General features: G+C 53.5%; 3 protein-coding genes across 6 annotated transcripts in view; 1 reads left to right on the top strand and 2 right to left on the bottom strand.

The window, feature by feature from the left end:
- Window positions 1-281: 281 nt before the first annotated feature.
- On the top strand, window positions 282-7,092 carry LOC132691160 (leukocyte immunoglobulin-like receptor subfamily B member 3). Of its 4 annotated transcripts, none has more exons than XM_078439342.2 (12): window positions 282-706; window positions 912-947; window positions 1,114-1,398; window positions 1,544-1,843; window positions 2,080-2,361; window positions 2,661-2,960; window positions 3,452-3,487; window positions 4,424-4,540; window positions 4,928-4,973; window positions 5,052-5,092; window positions 5,314-5,366; window positions 6,075-7,092. In XM_078439342.2, the coding sequence occupies exons 1-12, from the start codon at window positions 658-660 to the stop codon at window positions 6,264-6,266; spliced, it is 1,737 nt and encodes a 578-aa protein (XP_078295468.2). In that variant the 5' UTR covers window positions 282-657; the 3' UTR covers window positions 6,267-7,092. The 4 variants fall into 4 exon arrangements, with proteins under 4 accessions (XP_078295468.2, XP_078295467.2, XP_078295469.2 ...); XM_078439341.2 differs by having other exon boundaries at window positions 4,925-4,973; XM_078439343.2 differs by lacking the exon at window positions 912-947 and having other exon boundaries at window positions 4,925-4,973.
- On the bottom strand, window positions 7,086-13,416 carry RPS9 (ribosomal protein S9). The gene is made up of 5 exons (XM_060652686.2): window positions 13,311-13,416; window positions 12,951-13,072; window positions 12,601-12,723; window positions 8,176-8,362; window positions 7,086-7,340 (listed from the first exon to the last, which is right to left on the bottom strand). Exons 2-5 carry the CDS (start codon window positions 13,045-13,047, stop codon window positions 7,163-7,165), a joined length of 585 nt encoding a protein of 194 aa, XP_060508669.1. The 5' UTR covers window positions 13,048-13,072; window positions 13,311-13,416; the 3' UTR covers window positions 7,086-7,162.
- A 3,331-nt stretch (window positions 13,417-16,747) lies between these two features.
- LOC132676324 (leukocyte immunoglobulin-like receptor subfamily B member 3) overlaps window positions 16,748-17,715 on the bottom strand; it is a 30,870-nt gene continuing 29,902 nt past the window's right edge. Inside the window, 2 exon segments of the mRNA XM_081791426.1 lie at window positions 16,748-17,312; window positions 17,314-17,367. Of these exon segments, the coding sequence (XP_081647552.1) occupies window positions 16,968-17,312; window positions 17,314-17,367 (399 nt within the window). The 3' untranslated portion in view covers window positions 16,748-16,967.

The following is a 17,715-nucleotide window of genomic DNA, read 5'->3' as shown; positions in this document are numbered from 1 at the left end:
AGTTCCAACCTGGAACAGTCCTGTAAGACCGAAAACAGAATTGTTTCTTTCCTACCTAAATATTTGTATTGTCTGTTGTCACTAATCAGAGCCCCATGAGTCCAGGGAAGGAAGGACTCTGTCAGCCTCATCAATGATTCTCCAATGCCTGGTGCCATGACTGGACATGGTAACTACTCAGTAAACACTGAATGATTCACAGACAGGGTGGTGGAAGGAAGGAAGAAAATTTGCATTTACGAAACTCAGGAAAGGGAAGTGTCTCACCCAGATCACACAACCTCTCTCTGTAAGAGGCACAGGCACAACTGGAACTGAAATTGGGCCGGCTCCCAGGTTCGGCCCACCCTCCCCGACCTTGGCTTCCGGGACCAGAGTCACTCTCTGGACTTGGGCTTGGCGGGGAACAGGCAGAGCGGCAGGGTCGCGTGGGGTCTGGTGAGACTCACATCTGGTCTGAAAGGTCGCAGGGCCTCTGCTGTCGGGCATCCTTCAGGAAGAGCAGAGCAAGGCCCCGGAGGGGGTGTTCCCCTTCCTGTAAGGCCTCTCGTGAGGAACCCATGATGGGGACCACAGAGCCTGGGCCATGTCACACCCTGTGCATGTGTCTGTCCTGTGGACTCTGAGGACTTTTAAGCTGTGTGCACCGCTGGGACCATGGGAGGCAGCGTCAGGACCCAGACTCTCACCGCCCTTCTGTGTCTCGGTGAGCTTTCTGGACAAGAGGAGGGATGGGTGGCTCCCGCCCTGCCCCCAGGCCCTGGGCCCTGAGAGACCTCAGGACTTGGGAGGCATGTTGGGGGCAGGACTTCTGGGGGCAAGAGAGTGACCCCCGTGGTCATTGGACCTGACTGGGCCTGGAACAGCTACATGCGGGTGGGGGGACACTCTCACAGGGAACTCTCTTCCAGGGCTGTGTCGGGGTCCATGGGACCAGGTACAGGCAGGTGAGTGCTCCCCAGACCTCCTGTTTCCACCCACCAACCCGCTGGGCAGCTGGGGGGCACAGAGGGTCTGGGCTGATGGTGACCAGTCCGGGAGGGGCCTTGGCGTGACAGGTGGGAAACAGGGGAGAAGGGCACCCTTGCAATTCCCCATCTGACTCCTTTCCAGGGTACCTTCCCAAACCCTCCATCAGGGCTGACCCCAGCCCCAATGTCACCAGTGGGACCCGTGTGACCATCTGGTGTCAGGCATCTCTCCAGGCTGATGTCTACTATCTGTATAAAGAGAGGGTCTCTGAACCCACGTCCATGGAGATCTCACAGGATTCCAGCAACAAGGCCAGTTTCTCCCTTGGATTCATGAGTCTGCACAATGCAGGGCGATACCAGTGTCAATATCACAGCAGGAACGGCTGGTCACAGCGGAGTGACCTCCTGCCCCTGGTGGTGACAGGTAAGGCAGAAGCTGGCCCCTCCCCTGGGGCCCCTCCTCCAGGTGGAAGGGAACAGAGTGTGGCCTCAGGGGACTCTCGCTCACTGTCCACGCTGGGGTACGTGGGGCGCTGGCCCCTTTAACACTGCCCCTCCTTCTCCCTCAGGAGTGTACAACCCACCCTCCCTCTCAGCCATCCCAGGCCCCGTGGTGGCCTCAGGAGGGAACGTGTCCCTCTCCTGTAGCTCACAGTACCCATGGCAAACCTTCCGTCTGCTGAAGGAGGGGGGAGCTGACGCGCCCCGACCCCTGGAATTGAAGTTCCCTCGTGAGAAGAGGCAGGCACTGTTCCCTGTGGGCCCCGTGAGCATCTCCCATGGGGGGACCTACAGGTGCTACGTTTCTCCAGCTTCCTACCCGTATGCGTGGTCACTCCCCAGTGACCCTCTGCACCTTCAGGTCACAGGTGAGGGGCCCCTGCCCTGCCCTGCCCCACCTACTTCCTGGGCCCAAATGACTGACCTAAGCCGCGTGCCCAGTGGAGCCCTGGGGGTGATAGAAAGTGGGTGGGGCACTGGCCTCCTGAAGTCAGACGACAGATGGAAGCTATGGTGGAGGGGGGTGCTCATGAGAGCCTCGCCTCAGGCCCTGGGGCCAACGTGGGGTGTGCATCCCCTGGTGCCTCTGTCCCCTCCCGTCTAGGCGCCTACAGGGAGCCCACCCTCTCAGCCCAGCCGGGCTCGCTGGTGCAGGCTGGAGACAACCTGACCCTCCAGTGTCATTCAGAAGCCGGATTTGACACATTCGCTCTGATGAAGGATGAGGGGCTCACACCTCCCGTGCGTTTAGATGGGCAGCCCAGCCCTAACTTCCCCCTCAGCCTTGTGAGCATCACCCACGGGGGCCGGTACAGATGCTATGGTGGACACAACCTCTCCTCCACGTGGTCGGCCCCCAGTGTCCCCTTGGACATCTTCATCACAGGTGAGAGACCCACTCCCCATATTTCTGTCTGCTCAGGGTGTTGGGGCCATGGTCACCGCGAGGGGTGATAGGGTCCAGGTAGAGGATAAGGAGCAGAGGCTGAGATGGAGTCTAGGAACAGGGACAGAGAAAGGGACAGTGAAGGCCAAGGAAACAAAGGACACCCATCAGAGAGACAAGAGGAACTGAGACGGGGCACACAGAGTCCCAGCAGAAAGGACAGTCATCACCCAGCTCAGGGTCAAGGGTGTGTGAAGGGGGAAGCAGATCTATACAGGTCATGAATTTTCCTCCCGCAGGCCTATACAGGAAACCATCCCTCTCGGCCCAGCCGGGGCCCTCAGTGTCCTGGGGAGAGAATGTGACCCTGCAGTGTCGCTCGGAAATCTGGCTCGACACCTTCTACCTGTCCAAGGAGGGGTCACCTGCTCCTCCCCAGCACATTCGTCTGCAGGACACAACTGCACCTTATCAGGTCAACTTCAACAGGAGTCCTGTGACCTCAGACCATGAGGGGACCTACAGGTGCTACGCCTCATCCAGCACCTCTCCCTACCTGTTGTCACACCCCAGTGACCCCCTGGAGCTGCTGGTCTCAGGTGAGGGGCCCCAGTCCTGTCCCCTGTGTGTCGTCGTGGTCAGGGACCTGTCAACGGGGAAATGCTAGGCTGGGACGGGAGTGAGGGGGTCACAGAAGGAGGGGAGCAGCAGACAGGAACCTCAGCTCTCAGAGGGATGGTCAGGGCAACCCCCATCCCTGCCTCCTACCCTGCCTGCTGAGGTCCTGACAGAAAGGAGGGAGGTGAGGCCAGAGGCTGACCACCCCCATCCTCCTCCAGTCTCCAGTCCTAAGAGCTCCTCACCCAGAGACACCAACACGAGAGTGGGGGACTAGCAGAGGCGTGGATCCCTGGGGGGACCAAGATCACCATCTCTGGCATGGCTCGTGTCAGGGGTGACCACGGGGCTCCGGGGGGCTCTGAGTCTGGGCCAGATGGAGGAGGGAAAGGTGGGCTCCCACCTGAGGGACCAGCACCCTGAAGTGGGGAGCATAGAGCACCCCTCCTTACCTCTCTTTCCTGGTCCCCAGGAGGCTCTGAGGATGCACCAGTCACCCCATGGAGGGGTAAGTGGAGTCTCTGTTGGGAGATGCGGGTGGGAGGAGCTCAGTCTAGGCTTGCCTCAGTCTCTTCCTGAGATTATGGCCTGAGAAGCTCCTTCTCACCGAGGCAAGTCCTCTGATTGCAAAGGGCAAGAAGGTGGCTGCACCGTGTGTGGGGTGCGGCAGGGTGGGGGGCGTGGGCACACACAGGAGGTGTCTGAGTTCACCCCCACAGACGGCAATGGGGGCTCAGCCCGAGAGTTGCTGTGCAGTCAGGGAGAGAGCAAGGGTTGGAAATCAGGTTCAGGCCCAGATCTGCTTCTCCCCCGCTGTGGGATACTGGACAAGTCCGTCCCTCTCCGAGACCCATGGCTAACTGTCAGCACAACAGGCCTCCTGTCGCCTCCCTCAGGCCCACTGAGAGATTCTGGTGAACGCCCTCAGCATGGCCCCTTTTAGAGCTCTGGAAGGGGAGAGCCCTCCCTCCTGCCCTTGTAGATGCATGTCCACACACACACACACACACACACACACACACGGCACATCCACAAAGGCCCCCAAGGGGTGTTGGGCCTGTGCACAGTGGGAGACAGATCTGGGCTTGGGCGGGGCGGAGATTGGGTTTGGTGAACAGGTCTCCACTCTGGTGTTCTGCCAGTGGGGGAGGGGTAAGGGGACAGCATGGAAAAAACCCAAAATCCCATTAGGAAACCCACAGCCCGGGTTTCAGTCCCAGCCCTGCCGCCTCCACTCTGGGCCACCTGGGACACGTGATCAGCCTCCCTGTGCCTCACTTTCCTGTCTGTGGAGTGGGGGGGCGGGGGCGGGGCGGCAGTCCCCTGCTGCGTGACCCTTGACAGGGTCAGAGGTGAATGCCCAGAGCCCAGCACGTGCCTGGCACACAGCAGGCGCCCAGTTAAATGGCATCACTGGCTCCTTCATGGTGTGGCTCTGCCCAAGGTCCTAACCGGTACCTGTACGTCCTCATCGGGGCCGCGGGGGCCTTCGTCCTGCTGCTCTGCCTCCTCGTCGTCCTCCTCGTCCGTCGCCAGTGTCAGGGCAAAGGCAGGAAGCCGGGTGAGAAGGGACGGGGGTGACCAGCCCCAGGGGGTGGTGGCTCTCCCGTGGGTGGATGGAGAGTGGCTCAGGGCGCCAGCCAGAGGGAAACCAGACACGGGAAAGGCCAGCGTAGAACTCCAGCATCACCCAGTGAGAAAGTCTGGAGAGAGGAGTACATGTGAGCATACGTGTAAATATTTTAATTTTTTGCCTTCTCAAATTTATGAAATGCTTGAAAACACATCCAAGTTTTGTTTTTTGTTTGGAACGTCTTTGTTTTGAATTCTATACGGTGATGGGAGGGGATTATAATCTTTCCAGTTCTGAGATCCTCAGCTTAAGGCAGGCCCAGGGGAGGGTTCTACGGTGGGGTGCCAGAGGCTGATTTCCAACCCCCCGCAGCAGCAGCAGCCACAATCCCAGCGCCTGAGGATGAAGGCCTGCGTGGGAGGTAAGACCTCTCCGAGACCCCACTCTCACCAGCTGGTGGCCCCCTTACTGCCGCCTAACAGCCCTGTCTCCTCCCCAGCTCCGGTCCCGCTGCCACGGCCGCCCAGGATGAGAACTTGTGTAAGGCGAAGTGCGGGGCCACCCTGGGGAGGAGGCGGGCCCAGAGAATGTGGGTGGGCAGTGGCGGCTGTGGATTGGGAGAGGGTCCTGGGCTCGGGTGTGAGAGAGCATCTGATCACCTTGTGGCCTGGTAACATCACTGATCTTCTCTGGGCTCCTGCCATACAAGATCTCAAGGGATCTTGGCAGGAGATGGGACCGCCTTTTTCTGTCCCTACCAGATGCTGTCATGAAAGACACACAGGCTGAAGAGGACAGACAGCTGGCCAGCCAGGTGGGCTCCCTGTGGTCCTGACCAGGGCACCCCTGCCTCTCTGTTCATGTGATAAATCTAGCAGACACTCCACCCGGCAGCCCGCAGCCTCTCCCTTCTGGAAGCACGCCACTCTCTGGGCGGCTACAACCTCAGGGTCCTTGGTCTCTTCTGTCGAGCTGTTGGGGACACTCAGGTCAAGGGGGCAGGTTGGAGTTTAGGGCTGCCTGTGCCCTGCACAAAGGGCTGAAATCCAGGCCCTGGGCCAGTAGAGGCCCAGAGGCGGAAGCTCCTAAAATCTACACAAAGTGGTCCTGTAGCTTACCTCAGTCCTCTTTCTGTTCAGCCTTTCCCCATCTGTCCCACCCACAGCCACGGCTGTTCACGCGATTCACCCTGGCCAACGGGCTGAACCCCCTGTGGGGGCGTGGGGGCCGGTCCATCCACGTTGACGGCCACACTCAATTCCTACCTCCAGCCTTGCCCTCCCCCAGCACCAGATTCCAGGGGCCAACCATCCACGTACCAGCTGTGTCCAGGCAGCAGGCACTTTGGACCCCAACAGCCCTCCTCCCCCAGATACAAACTGAAGGAGGGCAAGGGTGGCTCAAGACCATCCCTCACGGTGTCTAACAGGACCTTAGACCCCCCGTGGGTGCATCCTCTCCTCCCCAGGCCTCAGGCTTTCTTCTGCTCCAGCCACATGCCTTTCCTCTCCTTCTGCTCCAGGCTGTAGTCTCTGAAAACTCCCAAGATGGGACTTATGCCCAGATCGACAGCTTGGTCTCTGAAGACCCTCAGGATGTGACCTATGCCCAGCTCAACTGCCTGACCCTCAGGCGGGTGACAAGTGGACCCGCTTCCTCCCAAGCAGAGCCTCCAGCAGAGCCCAGTGTGTACGCATCTCTGGCCATCCGCTAGCCCAAGCAGGACCCACACTCCAGGGGTCTGCGAGGTCTCCTGCAGGGAGCCTGGAGGGCAAAGGAGCTGCCCACGGTGGGTACTACCTGATCCCACCCAGCCTGGAGGCAGGACAAGGACCCGACTACTGGGACCTTGTGGAAACTGCTTCCAGGAATTCCCATCACCATACAGCTGACCTTAGGGTTCCTGTAAAGTGACCCTGACTCCAAGGATTCCCATGGAAATGCCAAGACCACCAAGTGGTAACCCTGGTGGTGGGGGAAGGGCAGGGCCCACCAACCAGCACTAGGATAGGACTACTCAGGACCTTCTGTAGGCTTCGTGGCAGCCAGGCAGCCTCCCAGGACCATCACTGCGAAGCTGGGTCTTAAATGTCCTTTCCCACAGGCCCCTAATTAGGACTCACCCACTTCCCAACCCCACCAAAATGAGCTTTGAAGTCAGTCTGTTCACCTTCTCAAGGGCTTCCTACCAAAACCCAACTACAGTAGTTCGTCTCCACCTGTGACCCCAGGTTCAGCTCTTTGCACCCACCCCCAACATTTAACCCCTGACCCCCACTCACTACTTCTCTGCCGGGAAAGGACTCCACCCCACCCCAATGCAAACAGCTGGCTCCCAGCAGCAGACATGAGCGGGGTGTACTTCCCCTACCCCAACAAGGAACCCCGGCTGGTAGGCTCCCCAGACCCCTCTAAGCAAGAGGCAATACTCCAAGTGTGAACTTGCTAGGATGAGGAAGCCTGAGCCTTTTCCCACCACAGAAGCCTGTGTGTTCAGAGAAGGAAGGAGAACAGACCCATCAATAAACACCAGTTCCAAAGGGTTGATTCTGTTTTATTATCTGACTAGAAAACTAGGCAATCCATAGCCCAGCGGTGGGGCGGGTGGGCTCAATCCTCCTCCTCGTCATCTCCGGCTCCGGCCCCACCCTGGCCCTTCTTGGCATTCTTCCTCTTCACGCGACCAGGGCGGCCGCCCCCGTATGGAGAGCGCAGGGAGAAGTCGATGTGCTTCTGGGAGTCCAGGCGGACAATGAAGGACGGGATGTTCACCACCTGCTTTCGGACCCTGGAGGGGGGAAAGGATCCCAGCAGGATGAGACCCTACTCTCTGCTTCGACTCCGCAGCCGGCAGAGTGGGTGCTGCAGCCACACTGACCCCACAGCACCTGTGCGATCAGGAGGGCGTCAGAGCATTGCGGGAGAGAGTTTTTCCTGTTCGCATCTTACAGAAGTGGAAACGTTCACAAGTAAACCCCACATGTGACCACTAAGTAAGAAGGCAACGTGGCAGCAATTCCAGGATCTGATTTTTAAAACTCAACTGGGCTTCAGGTGTAGTACCTGAGATGCAGCATCACAGTCCTTGAAGCAGCCACCTGTCCAGGTTCTCTGGAACCCGACAGAGGGCAAACAGAGCACCCAGATACAGAATGCTTCTGCCCTGACAGCTGCCACCTGGAGCCAGCCAGACCCCCGCAGTCCCTGGCACTTGAGCATCAGACCACGGACTGAGGCGAGCTTACCAAATTAATGTCCACATCGTGCAAGAACGGGACGGCCACCAGGTGGGGGGCCCAACAGACAGCCGAACCCACGAACCCACTCAAGCCAGCTGGGCACACCCAGAGCGGTTACCTGTCCAGCTGCCTGCACGCCCGCAGAAGCCTTCACAAGGTGTACGGCTCAGGCCGCAGTGACCCTTGCGCTGGGCTAGGGGGAGGATGAGGCTGTCCCCAGCACCCCATGAGCTCTCTGCTTGGGTCAACCTGTACCCTCAAGGTATGTTCACACCCGTCACCTCCGAGGGCTGCACAGGAGGTAAGGACAGCAAACTCAGCGAGGGCAACCACCAGAGGAGAGGATGGGGTGGAAGAGAGACTCCGGGAGCCCAGAGGCAGTACCTGATATGGCGCTGGCGGATCAGCACGCGGGCATGGTGGATGGATTTGGCCAAGCCCAGCTTGAAGACCTGGGTCTGCAGGCGCCTCTCCAAGAAATCCTCGATCTTGAGGCCCAGGATGTAATCCAGCTTCATCTTGCCCTCGTCCAGCACCCCAATGCGCACGAGTCGCCGCAGCAGAGCGTTACCTGGTAGGAGGGGAAGAAGGAAGCACGCATTCAGGCTTCCGGCTCACTTCAGACTTCTTGGGAGCTCCCTAGCATGGAGGTGGGATGTGAGTGGGAAGCAGGGCCCATGACTCTGATGTAAGATCCAACACAGTGGCCACAGTGTGGCTCCTACAATCCTCACAACCACGCAACACCTACCTGTCTTACCAAGGAGGGCAGGTGACCACACCCACCTTTGTTCTCTGAAACAAGGAACAGAACCTTCCGTGAGCTGTCAGGAGAGTAATGAGACAATCCTGCCAGAGGACTTAACCACCCCCCACCGCCCCAAAGACTAGGTGCTGCGGCTGCTGACCCATTATTCTCACAATGAAGCGCAGCGGTCAAGACCTAACCTGCTGGAGTCAAGAAACCGCTACTCGTCAGTCAAATCTGAGGCTCACCCGCCTTCCCTGACAATATAGGGCTGTCAGCACTCAGCCTCTAGGCCCTAGAAGCCTCAGACTGGGCACACATTTAAGAAGTATGTCATATGCTCTACCAGTCTATCTGTGGTTGCCTGCTGAGAAATTATGGTGTGTTCATGCCAACAATGGCATGAAGTCATGCCCTTCTGCCAGTAACCCCCAGGTGCAGGAGGCCTTGCAATTTGCCCATAGCCCCTGACCACTCCACAGCGACCAGGACTTGGGATCCCGGAGGCAAACCCTGTCCCCAGGGTTCATACTCACACAGGCGCATAGCCTAACACCGTGACACTGGGGTAAAAGCCCAACTTTGCTTTTCCTTAAAAAGGATTAGTTTCACTTCTCGTCAAGTGACCTTATCGTTAATTACAGCAAGACAATTCAAGGAAGCTCTCTGTACTATCCCGGATTCTTGGCATCATGACCCCTTGCCCCTGGAAAACTGCAGTCTTTCTAGCACAGCTAACGGAGAAAGACGATCAAAACGGAGAAACACACTCTACCTTTCCCAACATCCCAAGTCCTAGCATGGCTTTGTTCTTCACTCCAACAAATGCTCAACCTAAGATATGATATTTTCCCATTTACAAAAACATCAACAGGGTGCCTGGGTGGCTCAATTCGCTGAGCATCTGACTTTGGCTCAGGTCATAATCTCATGGCTCATGGATTTGAGTCCCACATTGGTCTCTGCTGTCAGGGCAGAGTCAGCTTCAGATCCTGTGCTCCCCCCACCATCAAAAAAACAAAAACAAAAACACCCCTAAACGTTAAAATAGAAAGGTATTCCATGCCTATGGTTTGGAAGTATTGTTACAATATCCATGATACCAGGGTGCCTGGGTGGCTCAATTGGTTCAGCCTCTGACTCTTGATTTTGGCTTAGGTCATGATCTCACGATTTGTGGGACTGAACCCTGCAGCCAGCTGCGTGCTGATAACAGAACCTGCTTGGGGTTCTCTCCCTCTCTGCCCCTCCCCTGGCTTGCGCTCTCTCAGGATAAAGGGAAATGCAAATCAAAACGACAGTGATGTCACCTCACACCTGCCAAAAACAGTATCAAAGACAAAAAAACAGTCCGTGAAAATGTAAAGAAAGGGAACCCTCCCCTCATGCACTGTTGGTGAGAATGTGTAGGGGCGCCTGGGTGACTCAGTTGGTTGAGCACCTGACTTTGACTCAGGTCAGGATCTCGCAGTTCGTGAGTTCGAGCCCTGCATTGGGCTCAGAGCCTGAAGCCTGTTTTGGATCCTGTGTCTCCCTCTCTCTGCCCCTTCCCTGCTCATGTTCTGTCTCTCAAAAATGAACAAACGTTAAATTTTAAAGAGAATGTGAGATTGGTGCAGCCAGTCTGGAAAACAGGATGGAGTTTCCTCAGAAGTCAAAACCAGAACTATGAGGACATAGCAATGTCACTTCTGGATATTTATCCAAAGAAAACGAACGCGCTAACTGGAAAAGGGAAGCTCCCCCCACGCTCTCTGTAGCATTATTTGCAGTGGCCAAGACATGGAAACAACTTTAAGTGTTCACCGAATGACAGCTGAATGGGTAAAAGATGCGGCACCCACAAAGCGGGCGATTACTCAGCCATTAAAAAGAATGAAATCTTAGCACCTGCAACAGCACGGACAGACCCCGAGGTCCATGCCAAGTGGAGTCAATCAGAGACAAAGGCCATGATCTCACTTATACATGGAATCCACACAAAGCTACCACCAACAGAAATACCCCAAATTCGCAGACTCAGAGTACATTATGGTGGTTGCCAGAGTCACCGGGGCAGTGGGTGAATGTGGTCAAAAAGTACCACATTCCAGTTACAATACTCACTGTAGACGAGAAAGTTGTCAAGAGAGCACATCTTTAAGACTTTATTTCTAAAGTAATATCTGCACCTCACGTGAGGCTAGAATTCACAACCCTGAGTCAAGAGTTGCTGCACCAATGGAGTACATCTTAAAAGATCTCATTACAAAAAAACTTTTTTTAAGCTACAGATAGTGACAGAAATGAACTAGATCACTTACTGTGATCATTTCATGGTACAAAGAAATATCGAATCATGACACACATCTAAAAACCACATATAGTCTGTGAATTATACCTTGGTTAAAAAAAGACATTATTCAAATATTAATACAAAAAATGCCCCCACACAAAAACTAGTTTGGGATTATCTACCAGCTAGGATACTTTTTGCCTTTTTTGTCCTCATGCTAGAGAACAGAAACTTGACATCAATTTTAGAATCTCTTTAGAAATTTCTATGTAAAATAAAACCACTATCATTAAAAGGCCTTTCCTCGTCCCAATGGCACAAAGAAAGCATTAAAATGCCTTAGTTTCTGATCTGAAAAATGGATGTTATACCTGTTCTTTATAGCTGCCATGGGGATGGAGCCACAAACTGCTCCCAGCCAAGTGCTGGCTGCAACTAGTTTAAGAGTCAAAGCCTTTTTAATAAAAATCAGAACACTTTCTCACCCAGTCACTTGCCTTTAGTGGGGAAGGCTAGACCTCAGGCTGGACCAGTGACAAACACCTCCAGGGATAGGCAGAGAGCCTGCAGGCTCCTTCCTGTCCAGTCGGGCTAAACACCTTCGTTTACTAAATGCCTACAAACCTATGGGCTGCCTTCCCCAGTAAAGTCCACTTCTGCCACGGGAAACCACAAATACTCTGGGTTCACCTGCCCGGTCAGCCACAGGACTGCGTATCTGACCATGGGTTGGAGTAGCTTGATCTTCAGAAAGTCCCTCTGCCCTCAATTAACTGGCTGGCTCCACAAAGACTTTTAGATCAAGTCCCACCCAGGCATCCACAGGGGAGGGGATTCCTGAATTTTCATGATCACGTGATCTATCGGTGATGGTTAAACAAGCTCCAGAGCTTTCTCAACCTCTAATATGACTGACCGCCCAACCATAACGGTGAAGGCTCAAATGTAAAAGCAGTTTCCTTCTCAGCTATAGATTGGAAAAGAAATCAAAAATTTAGAAACAAGCGAAACATGATTCCCAGCCCCCCCTATAAACCAAGTGTCCCCGAGCTCAGGCCAAAGGCAGTATCAGGAGGAGAGCTTCCAGGGAGCCCAACTTTAGGAGTTAACACAGAACAAGTGACCTGTACACTTGTGACAGAAGCTTTCACAAGCTATTGTGGGATAAATACTCTGACTTCTTTCACATTCAGACACTGTTTCAACTGTTGGTCATGTTCTCTAAGCTTCCTGGAAACTCTTCTCAGTCCACCCCATCACTGAGTTTGTCTGGACCCACTAGGAGAGGATCACCTGTAAAATGTACCATAAGCTACCCCTAGGAAGCTGTCCTGCAGATTAAGTAACAAATCTAAAAAACTCAGAAAAATAAAACTCCAGCCACTTTAACATTATTGCCATCTTACAACCCTGAAAAACAAGAAAATCATAAGGTGATTGAAATCAGCTGTTGCTCTGGAAAGGTGGTAAAGTTCCCAAATGATCTGCATTCCCTTCCCAAATCATCACCCTACCGGCTGACTTCCCGTTCAGGCTTTTGGAAAACACCGCTGACCACCTTATATAAAAGCAGGCAATGCTTGGGGAGCCCCGCGTCACACGCTTACAGAAAAGGGGGATTTGGCTCCAGACCCACTTTTCCCACGGATGACTTCCACTCAGGGCCAGAGGTGGGCTCCCCCCGCTCGGCCCAGACCTTTGACCAACGTACGAGCAGAGGCGGGAGGGAGGCCGGCGGCGCCCCGCACCCAGTGTCCCTCCTGTGGGCTCGCGCACACTCCCTCACCTTCAAACAGCCGCCGCGGGTCCTTCTCGTCCAGCGTCAGCAGCTCCCGGGCAGCCTTGCGGATCTTGGCCAGGGTGAACTTGACCCTCCACACCTCACGTTTGTTGCGGAGCCCATACTCGCCTGCGAAGAGAGGGGTCTGGCTGCTGGGCGAGCGGGCTCGGCCCCCCGGCCAAGTGCAAACGCAAGGCTGGACAACCCCGCCAGGCCCCAAACCATGCCCACCTCCGGGGGGGAGGCGGGACGCTCACGCGAGAACGCCCGCGGCAATGAGCACGTGTGCGGCCTCACCCAAGCGCCGGCCAAGCCCCACCTGGCCCGGAAACAGAAACCCGGGTCACACTACTCACCGATCAGCTTCAACTCTTGATCGAGGCGGGATTTCTCGAAGGGCCTCCGAGGGGTCACGTAGGTTTTGCGGCAAACCCAGCTCCGGGCCACCGGCATGTTGGCCGCGAATGTCCGCGTGCGCCTGCGCGGGACGGAAACCCGAGCCTATGAGGGCCGCGCACGGCGCCTGCGCAGTCCCACAACGCCGCCGCAGGCTCGCGAGAACGCCCGCGACGCCGCCAAAGCCGGCTCGCCCAGCGCCACCGCTCCGCAGTCCCGTCCAACCACCTCCGACCGCTTTAACATACTCATTTCATGTCGGAAGGTCCTTACGCCCCTGCTACCCACACCCTGACCAGAGAGCCGGGCAACACACTCACCCTCACCGTAGCCTCCGAGAGCTGAGAAAGAGAAACTTCCGCGGCCCGGCCTCGCTTTTATAGCAACGCCGCTGCCTGGTGACGTCAGCGCGCACGCCGCCAGCCTGCACCAATCAGAAGAGGTGGTGCCCAGCGGAAAGGCACTCGGAGAGAACAGGTAGGGCCGGAGCGGCGAGCTGAGTGTGCCGCCCGCGTCTGTCCTTGACGGGAGTCACGGCATCCGCCCCCGGGGAAGTGAGGACCGTCCTGCGCCCCTGGACAGTCACCTCGCAGGACCCGCTAGCGAGCCTCTGAGTAGCGATGTCCACCTTCTCTGGGCTGCAGCCGCCCCCGCTCTAGGATTATAGGCACACCTGGGGATATTGGGGAATTAATTCCAGACCACCAATAAGGGAATATGGCAATAAAGCAAATGGAATGAATTTTTTGGTTTTCTAGTGGGTATAAAAATCCTGTTTATACTATACTGTGGTCTATTACGTGGGCAATAGCATTATGTCTTAAAAAAAAAAAAAGTACATACCTTAATTTTAAAATACTGGGGCTCCTGGGTGGCTGAGGTCGATTGAGCATGCCACTCTTTCTGGGTCAGGTCCTGATCCCAGGATTGAGCCCCGCGTCAGACTCGCGCTGAGCACAGAGTCAGCCTCTGTCTCCTTCTCATTCTCCCTTGCGCGCGCTCTCTTTCTTTCTTTTTTTTTTTTTTTTAATTTTTTTTTAACCTTTATTTATTTTTGAGACAGAGAGAAACAGAGCATGAACAGGGGAGGAGCAGAGAGAGAGAGGGAGACACAGAATCTGAAACAGGCTCCAGGCTCTGAGCTGTCAGCACAGAGCCCGATGCGGGGCTCCAACTCATGGACCGTGAGATCATGACCTGAGCTGAAGCCGGATGCCCAACCGACTGAGCCACCCAGGCGCCCCAACGCGCTCTCTTTCTAAAAATAAAGTCTTAACGCAGGGTTGCCCAAACTTTCAGTGTGTAAAAACGCGCCATGAAGCGACATGTCATAAGATGAATCGTGCCTCTATCGCATGTAATTCAAACCTCTCCCAATTCTTTGGGACTCTGGGAATTAACCTAACACCTTAACTTATCCATATTTCTTTATTTTATTTTTAAATTTTATCTAAATCCAAGTTAGTTAACATATAGTGTAATAACAGTTTCAGGAGTAGAATTTAGTGATTCATCACTTGCATAGAACACCCAGTGCTCGTCATTTATCTGCATTTCTTACAATCTTAGTAGAGGAACATCACTGTATGATGCATCCAGTAAACATCCCCATGCAGATGGTGGTCATCTGCTTTCGCTGCCTCAGAGTTTGAAATAATGTGCCTGCGGCCAGCGCTCTGAAAGGAGAGGACCCCGCAGTTTGACCCTCTGCCTTTGTACTTGGTGCCCCTAACCTGCTCTCCCCATTCTCTGGGCCCCCAAAGTGGACATCTGAAATGCAATTGATTTTTATTTTTATTTTTAAAAGGTTATTTATTTAGTGAGAGAGCAAGCATGAGTGAGGGAAAGGGCAGAGAGAGAGAGAGAGAGATAATCCCAAGCAGGCCCTGCACTCTGATGTGGAGTTTGAACCCGCGAACCGTGAGATCATGACCTGAGCCGAAACTAAAGAGTCGGATGTTTAATCAACTGAGCTCCCCAGGGGCCCCCCAGAAATGCAGTTGATTTTTGGACATTGATGATGTGTCCAGTGACATTGCATAAATCCTTTTCAAATTAGAATCATGGATCTTTATATGATTTTGAATAGTCCATGCACACAATTTTGTGATCCATTAATAATACAGCATTATTCTATCCATTTAGTGTTTACCACTTTTTTTTTTTTTTTTTTGCTTTATTTAATTGGCTGGTTACTTCTTGAATACAAGCGGCAGCACCGAACATGGTTGTCTGAGTCTCCTTCACAGCACAAAGGTTTCAAGCTTTTGCCTGTAAAAATTATCCCTTTTATAAATTGGTGATCTGTTTTATCAAAAGCTTTGCATCTGTTGCTATTGTCCTGCTTTACTATTTCTTATTTTAATGTTTGAAGTGTATTGATTTTGGATATGAAACTCACCAGGCATTCCTGAAAAAAAAAGATACCTGCACTGTCATGACATGTTAACCTATTTTATAGATCGCTGAACCTTGTCTCTGGATATTTTGTTTAGGGACCTATACCTGAGTCCATGCGACGGAGCTCACCGTGATTTTCCCACTTTGTAGTTTTCTTGCCAGGTTTTCGTGTTAATTTTTGTTTTTCTGGCCTGATAAAATGTGTCAGGGGAGCATTCCTTCCTTCTCTGTTCTCTGGGGAAGCCTGTGTAAGTTTGGTATGCGTATGTGTGCATGTGTGTTCACATGTGTGCTCACGTGTTTGTGGATGTAGGTGTGTCCATATGCCCACGTGTGCATACGTGTGTTCACAGGTTCTTGTGTGTGTATGTGTGTGTTCATGTGTGTAGGTGTTTCTGTGTCTGTGTGTGCTTCAGTGTGTGTTCACATGTTCGCATGTATGTAGGTCTGTCCATGTGTCTCTGTGTGCGTGTGTGTTCCTGTGTTTGTGGGCGTATATGTGTCCACGTGTTCACATGTGCGTTCACATGTTTGGGTGTGTTCACGTGCATGTAGGTGTGTCCATGTGTCTGTGCATGCATGTGTGTTCACGTGTTTGTGTTTATATGTGTGTATTTGTGCCTGTGTGTCCACATGTGTGTTTGCATGTTCATATGTATGTAGGTGTGTCCATGCACGTGTGTGTGTATTTTTATGAGTACATCAGTGTTTGGAGGCATTCATCAGTGAAACTTTCCAGACTCAGTTCACTTTGTGGAAAAAACTTTGTGTATTCAACATATTTTATACATACGGCATTTAGAGTTTCTATTTATCCCTATTCCATCATTTTGCATTTTTGAGAATTGTCCATTTCCTCTACATTTTCTAATGTATTAGCACAAAATTGTTAATAATATAATAATAAGTAATAAAAATAAACATAATAATTCTGTTATGTATTTAAAGTCTATAGGATGTGATGCTGTGCTCATAATGTCCTCTTTCTCTGTCTCTGTCTGTCTCTCTCTCTCTGTCTTTCTTGGCATCGTGGCTAGGATTTATGAATATGTTTCATGTTTTCACGAATAAACGTTTTGGGCTTTATTGATTATGCTCTATTTTTTGTTTGTCTTCATTAGTAGCTACTCTTATCGCTATAATTTCCTTCCTTCTACCTTCATTTGGAATAATTTGCTATTTTTTCTAAATTCTTGGTACAATAGTTTATGCCATTGACTTTTTAGGCTTTTTTTTTGAAATACGTTCATTCCCGGTTGCTAATTTTCCTGCGCCATAGGTCTGATGTGTAACATTTACATTATTCAGCGTAAGCATTCTCCCATTTCCATTTTGGGTTTCTCATTTCGCTCACGGATTATCGAGAAGTCTGTTGCTTTATTTCCAAAATGTAGGGGCTCTAGATATCTTTGATGGCAGAATCCGGTCACTCCCAGAGGGTCCCAGGAGTTCTTACTGGTCTATGTTAGGAGTCCAGGCTGGCCGGGGCCATTAGGCGGCCTCTGTGGGCAGCTCCCGCGCCTCCTGGGGTCTCCGCGGTCCCCTCCCTGGAGTGTGGGGTGTGGGTCCTTCCTGGGCTAGCGGATGGCCAGAGCAGCATACACGTTGGGCTCTGCTGGAGGCTCCCCGGCTTGGGAGGAATGGGGTGCACTCGTCTCCCGTCTGAGCGTCAAGCGGTTCAGCTGGACGTAGGTCACATCTGGGGGGGCGTCAGATGCGGCAGCCTGCCGTGGGCGGAGGGAGAGGGGAGGTGTGTGGTTAGCGTGGGGGGAGCCTGGGAGCCTGGAGAAGAGAGGACCCACCTGACTGTCCATCTGCCTGTCTTCCTCTGCTTGTTTGTCTTCTGTGTCCGGCAATCCCCCCCACAGGGGGGAAGGAGAAGTGGCCGGTCCCCGACTGAGTCTTGATTCAAGATCACTCAAGGTGGCTCACCTGGGCATATGTCGTTCCTTGGGGGTCTCCATCCTCCGCGTCCTGCTGGAGACAGACAGTGAGGGGGAGATTCGTCTCCTTGATCCCACTCGACAGCCTCGGTGAGTTTCCCACACTATTGCCAGAGTGATGCTTTCGAACTTTTAGGCAGCTTAGGTCAATCTCCTGGTGGACTCCTCAGGGACTTCCTGAGCCTTGGGGCATCTGGGTGCTTCCTACGGCTCTGAATCTGTTCCTGACACTGTTTTCTTGCTCATTTGGCTCCAACCACATGGCCGTCACCCCCACCTTCCTGAAAACGCATGTTGCTGCCTAAGGACCTTTGCGCCTGCTACCCCCACCTCCTGCCTTATTTTCCCCAGCCACGCTTTGCACTCCAGGACACTGCCCACT

Source organism: Panthera onca, chromosome E2 (genome assembly GCF_046562875.1).
Source record: "Panthera onca isolate mPanOnc1 chromosome E2, mPanOnc1 haplotype 2, whole genome shotgun sequence".
Lineage (NCBI taxonomy): Eukaryota > Metazoa > Chordata > Mammalia > Carnivora > Felidae > Panthera > Panthera onca.
This window is presented reverse-complemented; position numbering and strand designations above follow the sequence as displayed.